The 11,671-nt window shown below is 46.9% G+C and overlaps 1 protein-coding gene across 1 annotated transcript in view; it reads left to right on the top strand.

Moving 5' to 3' along the window:
- The first annotated feature begins 450 nt into the window (after positions 1 to 450).
- kcng2 (potassium voltage-gated channel, subfamily G, member 2) overlaps positions 451 to 11,671 on the top strand; it is a 19,325-nt gene continuing 8,104 nt past the window's right edge. The window contains exons 1-2 of the mRNA XM_068575723.1: positions 451 to 738; positions 5,134 to 6,061. Of these exons, the coding sequence (XP_068431824.1) occupies positions 5,258 to 6,061 (804 nt within the window). The 5' untranslated portion in view covers positions 451 to 738; positions 5,134 to 5,257. The remainder of the gene's footprint in view (positions 739 to 5,133; positions 6,062 to 11,671) is intronic.

Raw genomic sequence — 11,671 nt, 5'->3', positions numbered from 1 at the left:
AGCATTCAGCTCAGCTCCGGTGATATCTTGTCATATATATGTCGCGGATAAACTTTTTTTCTTCTCCTAGAAGCATAATCTGGTGCCAGGTTCGGGATTGAAATGAGGGATACAGATTCACAAGAGAAGAAAAACACAATTAGAGTCCATGCGTATATCTCATAACAGTGAGATGAAATACATAACCCCCCCCCCCCCCCCTGACGCGTACGGGTGGGACTTGAAGCATGCGTGGTTTTGGTTTCCCAGAGACGCAGTTGAGCGCAGCGCACCGCGGAGCGCGCAGCTCCGGACGCACCTGAACAGAGCTGTGTGTGACCAGCGTCAGTCTGTCAGCTGCGAGCCTCACACACACACACGCACACATGCACACGCACACACACACACACACGCACACACACACACACAATCTGCTTTGCAACATCTGCCACGTCGTCTCCGATGGCGAGCGCGGCAGTCTGACGGAGTGTTTGTTGATGTGGAGTAACGTGTGTGTGTCTCTCCGCCTCTTCGGCGGCTCCCGTGGACCGGATCGGTGTGTCGGGGCTCCGCGGTGACGTCCTGGACATTTACACGGCGCCACTTTGAGCTGGAAAAAAAGAAAAGAGAGAAGAAGAAGACAACAACTCTGCGGAAGATTGAGCCCCAGAACATCTGCGTGGAAAACTTAAAGGCATGCTGCACGTTGTGAGCCAGCTGACACGCAGGGACACGAGCTCGAGCTCAGCTACACACTGGGTAAGTCTATCAATTAGGATATTTTAAATGTATGTATCTATTTATAATCTCATTACTGGTTGGTTTCTGTTTCAATAACCCCACAAATGGGTCGACATTGTCCTCGTGGACCGATCAGATGTTGATCACACACTCTGTTATTACGGAAGCAGCCTATTTTTATACAGGTGACCAACTTCTTCCACATCTTTGTGTTCTCCCATGTGGTTTCCCTTCAGGGGGTTGTGAAGCACAGGCTAATTATTCTCAATTATTGCTTTCTTTATGTCCTCATGGTGTATTATTTTTACGTTTTCATTCAATAATAATCCTAACATGTTCTTTCTGGACTGAGTGCTTCCAGACGTGTCCTTCTTGTTCTTAATCCATCTCCTGGAATATCACTACACTGTTCCTCTGGGGTTACAGGCGTACTATAGGCTGCTCCCTGACATTTGAAGGGATTTCCTGTAATCACATGTTTGTGTATGACTCCCAACGCTTGCTCCTTTTTTTTTAAATTGATCAAATTTGTGGGAGAGCAGTCCTCCTCATCAGACAGAAGAAAAACATACCTTTCCGACGCATTGCCCATCAATAACTGGATTTACCTGTCAGCATTTCCTTTTCTTCTCGTATGGATTGTCAATATGAACATGTCCCTCCTCCCCTCATTAACCTGTTGATATTTGGAGACGAATGCTCTTCGCAGCGAATCAGGGCCAAGGCACTGCACCGGTGAGCTCTTGAAGCCAGAGAGGACAGACTAATGAGAACATGCCGTCTGTTCTGTATCGAGTTGTTTGTTTGTTTTCACGTCATTTTCGCCCTGCGACCAAAACACTTCAGCTGCTCATTCCTCTAATTAGCCCTCTGAAGGTGAGCTGATGGGGAAGCTGCACCATGACTCCAGGTAGAAAGACACTTGTTGTTGTTGGTTGTTTCTGTTGCAAAGACACATAATCAGAACGTAAAATAGAGAAAAGAGGAGAGAGAGAGAGAGTGAAGATGTGCCACATTCTTCGCGCGTTTCATTCGTCTGTGTTTTTATTTAGTTTTTTTCCGTATTCTTCTGTGATCTGAAAACTCTCTGCATCCTAATAACTGTGCTTCCACACAAAGGCATCCGCTCCGCTTTCAGGCTCACCATCGACGAGATCCCTTCCCCTTCCTGGAAATGTATTCAACCCATTATCTCCTTTTCCCCTGTCTCACACTTTGTTAAATCCAGCTCTTTCAATCAGCTGATTGACACTGGCTGTCAGGCTGCAAGCGCAGGTTTTTCTCAATTTTCTCAATCTGTCACGGCACTCATGAGCAGCGGTATGTAAAGCGGGAGAGACCGGCTGTTGAGTTCTGACGTCTCCAGTTTGTTCGGACCGCTCATTTAGGCAAATTCAACACAAACAAGTCAGCACTTATTGATGGTTTTGGTCCAAGTTGCCTCGTTTTGAAGCTACCCGCCGTGAGGTTGTCGGCCTTCTGTGCAGTTTCATGTCAGAACTGTTTTCTTTCCACCGCAGTTCCTCCATGAAACTGCCTCACCACACGGCCTGGAGGCTATCTTGAGTAAAAGGGTCAAGATTTCTGGAAAAAGACACGGCCGCCTCGTTTTTCAGATCTATTTTTATCAGCACTTTCGTGCACTACGAGCCGTGGTCACATATATGAGTGATGGCACACGGCTCCGTGACCGATATCTCCAAAACTATAACATGCAACTCACAGCAAAACAAGCTGGATTGATAAATAGCATCGCAGGTGAGAGAAAAAAACATGTTTTCGATTTTAGGGTGATTTTGTAGTTGGGACTTTGAGCGACAGAAAGACTTTTCTACTTGGTCCAACCCGATTAATCCACTCAAGATTCATGATGTTTTGCCATTTGATGTTTTGTTATGATGAAAATTGTGAGCTGAATCTGTAATAGAGCATCTCTTTCATGACACAAACCCCAGCTGGTCAACATACGCGTCACTTCCTGTGACTCACAATCTCAAAGGTGCTCTTCATCTCTGCCCCTCAGACTCTTACGCATGTGATTATGTCGTGAGAAGTACTCTCTCCGTGATTATTGCAGTCGGAGAGAGACGCTTCTCGTCATTCTAGATCGTGAAATCGCTTTCTCTCGGCTGATTGCGCGCGCCGCTCCTGCACGCAAGAACCTCCATCGTCCTCACACTGTCGAGTGGCACTGACAAAAAGACCAGCAATCAGTCTGAATTAGGAGCGGGTCAGGTGATAGTTCAAGATCTCCTCGTCCATTAAGACTTCCGCTTCAGGCCCTTTTTGTTTTTTTACACGGTTGAAGACTGAGTGGATGTGGGGAGGCCGATGTGTCAGTGACGCACGAGTGTGCAAAGAGGCATTTAAATGATATTTGCATGAGCAACAGGTGGCGAAAGAACAACGCAGAGTTCACATTTCATGAGAGGAAAAACAATCCACTTTGGAAGTATTGTGTTTCTGTTGCCTCCTTTGTCACGGCTCCAGCGTGCGACCCGCACACAGAGAGGCGTTCAGGGTCACAGGTCTCCGGCAGGAAATCTTTTGTTTTGAGGATGAGAGGAAACATGACCTCATACGCTTCACTTACCCCGCCTAATGATGATGAGAGGGATGGACAGCACTTGAAATGGAGGCAATCTTCTTTTGTTTTTTTTACTCAAAATCCCACTTAATAAGTTAAGTGTTGCATTAGTCGCCTGGTTTATTAAATTAGAAAAAAAACATTTGTGTTTCAAAGCCTGGCTTGTATTTGATTTTCACTGATTTGCTGACAAACACGGCTCTTACAAGATTAGTAAAGGGGTACAAACAAGTGCTTTCTTTCTTGAGAAACACTTTTTACTTCTCCTGCGAGCAATCCTTCATGAAATAATCTAAGAATGTTTTATGCTAAGCTAAGCTATCCATCTTCTGGCTGGATTTAAGCTCTTCTCGTCTAGCGCTCAGTGAGAAGGTGAAGAAGCAACAAGGCCTGAACATCCTGGCCTGAATATACTTTTCACACCACGACCCTGCTTGCTGGTGCCGTAATCCTGCGTTTATAAATATTAAAATTCCCATGATTCAATAAGCCTTGTTTGACACGTCGCCTCTCCGCGGCGCTCCTCCTATACAACTTTCTTTTTGTGCTCCTCCAAGCCACCCCTGGGTGCAGCGTCATGCTCAATAAACTGCTCCTGTCAGAAGCACTTTGCTGAGTCGCTGTTAGAGATGCAGCTCCCCGAAACCTCCTCCCTCCTCTCTCCCTCCCTCCCTCCCTCCCTCCCTCCTTCTCTCGGAGAAAGCAGCCTAAAAAATGATTGGCCTCACAATAGAAGAGCAAACTCGGAGGATAGCCGGAGGGCGTGCGCGCTCTGGACTTGTTGTGATGATGTGCCCGTCCTCCCTCCGTCAGCTCCGGCGCCTCGGGTACCAGCGCGGTCGTCCTCGTTGGCGATCGAGACCGCTGGCCCGATGCCGCAGCCGGTGTTCGGATGCCTGTGTTGAATATAACAAGAGTCGCTGCTCGTCGAGACGCCGTGGCTTCAGAAATGTGAATATTTGAATCAAATCGAGTCAATACAAACAGACATTTTATTGTTTGATCAGAAAGTGATGAGATGGGCTGATTTATCAGAGACACCAGGCAGTTGGACAGCACTGTCTTCGTGGAGTCAAACACTTGTTAAAGTGGCCCATTTCTGCTCAATCAGCAGCTTTTTCACATACTACGACCTTTTATGACTTTTTAATGACATTCTATATATGTATATATATATGCGATAATTAGTCCTCAAACCTGTGAAGGAGTTAGCATTCCTGCACTTTTGAGTCCCTCCGTGGCCTTTACACTGATACGATCCTTCAGTGTGAAAGTCGACATTGTGAGGTTGATTCACCCCAGTTTCTTTCACAAAACTCTAAGTTGTCTTATTCCAGAGCCTAAGGTGTTGCAGTGAAAAGAAAAACAACATGAGTAATTTCCCGGCATTGTGTGCAGGCGGCAAGTTGACATCAAGTTGCTTTTGTTTGATCTCTCTTTTGTTGCAATTAGAGTCCAGAGAAGAGTGTTTTGACTTGTGGGCTGTCTGCACAATTATTCCTGTGTTCTGCGCTACGGTCCAACAGGAAAAGGAGTGAGAAGCGATGATGTTAGGACTCTGTGGGTTTCTTCCAGAGAGTTTACTGATGTATTTTTCCTGTGCGAGAAATACACGTTCCTCTCTCCTAACCACATCTCAGGACGTACGTGTTCAGAGTGGTTTGATTGCACCTCGCACAGAGTTGGGGCGAGATAGTTTGGTGACCACTCGCTGGGCTAACTGTTCCCGAACAGGAATATATCTGCCAAGGCAGCTTGCTCTTGGTCAACAGCGCGGCTAACGACATTAAATAAACTTAAATTTTGACTTTTATTTGCCCCTCCAGAGACATGCGGTGTCGCTGAATGGGTGACAAGCTCCCAGTCGCCTCCCAGTCACGACCCCTTTGAAGCCAACCGTCCCATCTCGCCGTGCGGGGCAGCGTCCCCCCCCCAAGCAAAGTGGCAGTGATGTACCAGGAGGTGGCCTTCCTGGCCGGCAGCCCCGATCAGCAGTTCACCCCCTTCCACTTCAAGGACATGGAGAACCCGCAGGAAGTGGAAAGCAAGAAGGGTTTGTTCTACAAGCGAGCGCAGCTGCTGCTCCAGCCTGAGCCCCGCCAGCCGGACGGCGGCGGCGGCGGCGACGTCGGCCTAACCGACGACGACGCCGTCATCAACGTGGGGGGGATCAAGTACCGCATCCCCTGGACCACGCTGGAGGAGTTCCCCCTGACCAGGCTGGGCAAGCTGCGCGGCTGCAGCAGCGAGGCCGAGATCATGGACCTGTGCGACGACTACGACGGCAGCCGCAACGAGTACTTCTTCGACCGGAGCCCGTCGGCCTTCCGCACCATCGTCTCCTTCCTGGCGGCGGGGAAGCTGCGCCTGCTGCGGGAGATGTGCGCCCTGTCCTTCCAGGAGGAGCTGCTGTACTGGGGGGTGGAGGAGAACAACCTGGACTGGTGCTGCCTCAGGAAGCTGCGGCTCCGGCAGGAGGAGTACAAGGAGCTGCAGCGGCTGGAGGAGGAGGAGGAGGCCGAGCTGGCCTCGCCGCAGTCCCGCGAGGAGAGCCAGCAGCTTCCCCCCGACGGGGAGACGCCGGACGAGGCCCAAGCGGGCGGCTGCATGCGGAGGCTGCGGGACATGGTGGAGAACCCGCACTCCGGCCTGCCGGGGAAGATCTTCGCCTGTCTGTCGGTGATATTTGTAGCCATCACCGCCGTGACGCTGTGCGCCAGCACCATGCCGGACCTCAGGGAGGAGGAGGAGAGGGTGAGTGCACCCCCGTCGCTTCGATAATCAACTCCTGTAATTGCTTTTTGCACCGCTCACAAACTTAAATTATCCACACAAGAAAAGTCCAAAACTCATTTCTGTCCTGACAAATATTGGATTGGAATGATTCAACTCGGCAAAAGCTGCAGAACTCAGCATCCAGATAATTTAACTAGCATTCAAAAGAGAGGCATTTTTATTTTGAAGTTAAATTAACAATTTTAGAAAGTTAAAAAAAAATACGAGCAGAGCAAAGCGGAGCGCTCTCTGTGGCGTCTGACAGCTAAACAAACGCTGAAACAGATTTTCTTGATGAACGCTGCACACACATAACGATAAACTTAAGGAACCTCGCACGGAGGACTCCTTTATTTTATTCCCAACAGCCTCGGGGAGGAGAGTGCTTTACAGCTGCTACAGTAGAATTGAGATTATGTTGATGCTGCAGCCCACATACAGAGTCTTCCTGGGCTTTATTGTAAATCATTATGACAGAGACAGAGGCGAAGGCTCAGGGACACAGAAGCTTCGTCTCCATTCACTTGAAGAGCAGATTATTGCGTCGCTCGCCTCGCTGTTCCCGCGGCATACATGCCTTCAGCAACACGAGATCTCCCAAACGCAGGCAGTGAATTACAGTGTATGTTTGGATTCACATATCTTTAAATGAATAGTCTGTGCTGGTTTAGGATTTTCAGTTCTGTGTTTGCAAAATCCCACACATGTTCTCCCCCTGCAGTTGATTTTACTCGACCTGCTTCCAGAAACGAATATGAAGTAAGATCAAAGATGTTAAATAAGCTTGTTATTGTTGTATAGCATGATGATTATGCAAATTATAGCCACGCAGTCTTATTCCTTTCAGTTTACCTAAACCATATCTAGACCAGCTGACCAGTAAACAAAGTGGAGGCTTTAAATTACATGATGTTAATACTGAGTGTCGGGTTCACGTTGATGCTCCATAGATGCAGATGCAATCCAGCTGTTATGTCGATGTTGTATGGCATTTTAGAAAAGCATGTTTTGACGTTACAGTCCAAAGACTTTCAAAAGCGTTTTTATCATGATCAACAAGACAAAACAGATTCCTCCCGAAGGCGGTTAAGATTTTTGGGAAATAACTCACTGTTCACTTGTTTCATAAGAGTTAGACGATAAGATCGAGTTAATATTGTCTCTGTACGTTCATGGAGCTACGGCGGGGTTAGCTTAGCTTAGCATGAAGACTGGAAACGAGGGGAAACTGCTAGCCCTGCTCTGTCCAAAGTTGAAAAGGAATCATTTGACAGCAACGACTCTAGAGAGCTAATTAACACGTGAAACCTTATGTGTTCATGCCACATGGACAGAAGCTGGATAGCACCTCGTCGTGGTTTGGAGGGAGTTTTCTGCTTTATTGGCAAACAACGTGCTGTAACTTGTTACGCTGTGATTTGTCTGTTTAAGATATGTGGAAGTGAATCCATCTCAACTGACTCTCAGCAGTTTGCTGTTTGGTGATATTCAAGCTGCTATCATCCCATATTAATAGAGATAACAATCCTTCAACTTTATTCAGGCTAAAAGTATTATAAATAAAATGCTTCATCAGTGGAAACAATACTAGAGGCTCAAATGAGTTCATCTAGAAAGGAGGAAGAGTTCGACAGGCAATTCATTCATTAGTGATGATGATTCACGTTCCTGGTCAAGAAAAACCAAGATCGGCCCAAAAAAGTTGAACGTTTTGTTGTTCGGTTCCTCTTTTTGAAAAAAGTCTCAAGTCTCAAGGAAATGAAGTAAAGTGCATTTTACAAAGCGATGTGGTATTCCTGTAATTTAAATAATCTGAATCTGATTAAAGCAAGTAGTTTAAGAACTGTAGACCAACGCTATGCCAAAGCTCTAAATAAAAGGACGATGACTAATTATGTCTGAAAGTGAGAGCGGAGCGCTTCATCCACCTGTTGCTGCAGTCAGCTCTCATCTGTTGCTGCCTCAGGCTTTTGTACCCACTTACGACACGTGCTGTCAAAGTCTGTCACAAGTGCACAAAGAAAGCATTTTAAAGCCATCGATGTTCTCCTCCTGAGCCGCCTCACGTCCGCCTTCCTGCCTCGGAGGCTCCGGAGCGTCTTTGTATCGCACAAAATCACCGGCAGACCGGCGTATGATGAAAGAAGAGCCCCACAGCCTCGCCCTCTGTCAGAGATGTATCTTCATCAGCAGGCTGGAGGAGGAGGGGGGGGGGGGGGGATGTTAGCTTGAAGTGCGTGAGCTTCAAAGGGGAAATCCATCAGGAAAACAAAGCGGGTAAGAAGATGAACAAAGAGCGGCTTAGACGTCATCTCATTTTACCTCCAATTAGGCCTCATCTGTCATCACACGTCGGTACGAAACCGCAGCTTTAATTATTTGAATCAGAAAGAGCAACAGGAGTGATTACATGTTTCAAACTCTGGACAGCTGAAGAGGTGTCAGCGTGGCACCAATTAACCACCCGGAGGTGCCTGAGGAAGTGAGCCTCCTTCAGAGAGAACATTTTGGGTGGGGGTGAGAAGTGAGAAGTGAGAACCTAAACTAAGTGGACCAAACCCCCCCAAAAAAACACATTTATGGGTATAACGAGCTGGCTGTGTCTTTCCCAGAACACCTCTAATGACACAATGAAGGGAGGCCAACCACAAGCTGCCACTCATTTTAATAATTTAAACCGCCCTGAACACCAGAGACGGTAAATAAAAACAAAGCGCCACCCCCGAAAGTGCCAAAATCTGTTGATGCGTGACTAAAACTTTGTCCTAAAAGTGTTGTGGCTCGCTGGTAATTGTTCGGCGTGCACATAAAGGGATCCTCCTCTCCGTGTCTGCGTGTTCGTAGAAGAAATGTGGCCTCGCTCTGGAATAGTACGTTAGTGCTCCGCGAGTGGGCTCGACTTCCTGCATCGTCTTCACTCGCACGAATGTCAGGCAAAGCATTTAAGTAGCTCAACCCTTGCATTCAGCTCAAATTGGTGAATTGCTTTTGCTAATTACCACATCTCTTTGAGTGGAGTCCGCCCACTCCTCCTCCTCCATTGCACAACTTCCCAATCTCCATTAGCTTTGATAGCCAGCCATTTACATCTGCACAGATCCTCCCTATAGTAATGAAACTAATGAAATGATAATTTCCTCAGATACCCATATCTCCATTGTAATACATTGTGTATTTGTAATGTTTCCTAATGTTTTTGTCTCAGTAATGGCTCCATAGTTCAGCAGCATCAAGGCAGCAGCACTTACTCCCTCCTGCTTAACCTCTTTAAACCAAGTTCTAACACCTTCAATGAAATGCACTGTATTACATTATTGTTCATTTAAATAAAAAACACTGATTTAATAGGCAGTTTGGGGCATTGTAAACAAGCTTTGGACACATATTCCCACCTTTCAAGGCTAATTTGTTAGCAAACAGTAACAGAAGATATGAAGCAACGTTAGCATTCACTTGCAGGCCTTTATTCGGCCCCTGGCAAATGTATTCAAATATACACGATGGTTTTAGCTGTGTGTTTGGTGTTTAACATCTCCTGTGAGAAAAACAAGTCTCTTTACCCGCTAAATACTCGGTTCAAAGAGACAACGTATATGTCAGAAGTCCCGTTTGGCGGCTGCTATCGAGCCTCGCGTTGCATTGTCACCATCTTGGGGTTTTTTTGCAACCCCGAGGGTAGAGCTAACAACAACTGATAGCTGAATAAGACATTTTTATCCGACCACAATGTTAACATTGTCTTGTGAAAGGGTTAGAGGTCTAGTCCCAGACCGGACAATGCCTTGGTAGCGACCTGTCAATCACGAGGGAGCCGCACGCCACAACGCAGTCCCTGCTTTATCATCAAATAATTCACTAAATGTTTACTGAGACAGTAAATCCAGGAAGAAGTCGGTAAATGTCTCACTTAGATATAATCTGACCCGTCTGGTCTGATGGGCAAAAGAAAGGAATGAAAACCGTATAAAGTGATGCTACAATGTGAAACACCAGCAAACAGCTGCCTCTTCCACACACGGAGACACTCCAAAGCATCTGTACATTATTATTTGCCAGTACATCAAGTCTTGGTATGAACCTCTTAGTCGTGGACTCCAGCCTAAATGAAATTGCACAGTGAAGCAGGAGGGCGATGCAACCTAAACCCAGGAAGCGTCCATCTTTAAACCCTCGGTCACTTGAGCCGTAGGAGACAGTTCGGGCAGAAAAACATTTTTTTTAGGGATCCTCCAGCAATGAAAAGCACTTAGCCAGGCTTTCTGCTCTAATGTGGCTCTTAGAGAAGCATTTGGTGGCTAAGAAGCCTTCCTCTCACCCCTCTCTTTCTCACACACACACACAATACACAACAACAAAAAAGGAGCTGTATTGCATTTCGCATTTCATGGCCGCTCTCTGCACTCTCGGGATGAATAGGAGATTAAACCTCTCAAGTGTTTTGTTGATTTCTTCCCTCAGAATGGCTTACTCTGTTCACAGCAGCATCTTGGAAAACTGTGTTCTTGTCCCATTTCGAGAGGCCTCGGCCGCGGATCTAGCCTCTCGGTGACTCCGCTCATGCCTCAGAGCCCCGTGCAACTCCGATCGCAGCCACTTTAAGAGCACACCCTCACCCCCGGCCATATATCATCACAAGGGACCGGGGGAGGCAGCTCAGAGGGCGTGGACGGGGTGGATGAGCAATGTGTGTCAACGCTGGAGAGAACTAGAAAGACTTTTGTCGTATAGTCTTCTATAAGCTGAGAACAGGAGGTGAACATCACTCATCCCCGCTGACTCTTGAGTTTGACGTATCGGCGCCGCGCGCTCAGAGAAGCGTGCGATCCATCACGGCGGTGATGATTTGTGTTTCTCATTCGGTGTCCTGTAAATAATGTCTGGCGAGACGAGGAGTGATTTTTATTCAAAGTGCAAACAGTAAATCCCTGTGGGACTGCGCCGTGGTTTATCATGTGGGAGGTGAGCACACCTCCTCTACTGGGAGGTGAAGCATGTGACAGGTGATGTGCACAGATTGGACGAGCACCAGCATATTTTTAGGTGAATTCTGGACAAGGGAAAATATTTCTTTAAGCTGGTGTTATAAATATAGAACTTTGCAGAAGGCAAATGAGAAGCCTATTAAAAAAAGGCTCAGTCAAAGCTGTTTATATAATAAAACAATAAAGTGTTCATCAATTTAAGTTCATAATGTGACCCGAACAATGTCACACCATATCCAGCGAAAAAACAAGTATGCCGTGATACTTTCCTGCGCTGGAGAGAGGAGAAAAGGTTAAATCATGTGATGTATTCCTGCAGCTCCTTGGTTTCAGCAGGAATATGCTCCAGCTGAGCTTCGCTCTAATTGCTCTTCCCCGCGGAGCCGCCAGCACACCGGCTGGATTCACCGACTTTCTTAGGAGACACCTCTCCTGTTGCCGTCGAAGCATTTGCATTTGTAAACATTCACGGCTCGAGCAGGCTGTCTGTCATCAACTTGAAACATTGTCTCGTTAAACGCTGTATTTTAAATATGTTTGAATATTCCTTCCGGTGGAACCACAGAGGAAGCACTTTGCTGCGGCGGCTGTGAAGGATATCGACTGA

This window comes from Clinocottus analis, unplaced genomic scaffold (assembly GCF_023055335.1).
Source record: "Clinocottus analis isolate CAN_PGR_092001 unplaced genomic scaffold, fCliAna1.0.p SCAF_14, whole genome shotgun sequence".
Classification (NCBI taxonomy): domain Eukaryota; kingdom Metazoa; phylum Chordata; class Actinopteri; order Perciformes; family Cottidae; genus Clinocottus; species Clinocottus analis.
This window is presented reverse-complemented; position numbering and strand designations above follow the sequence as displayed.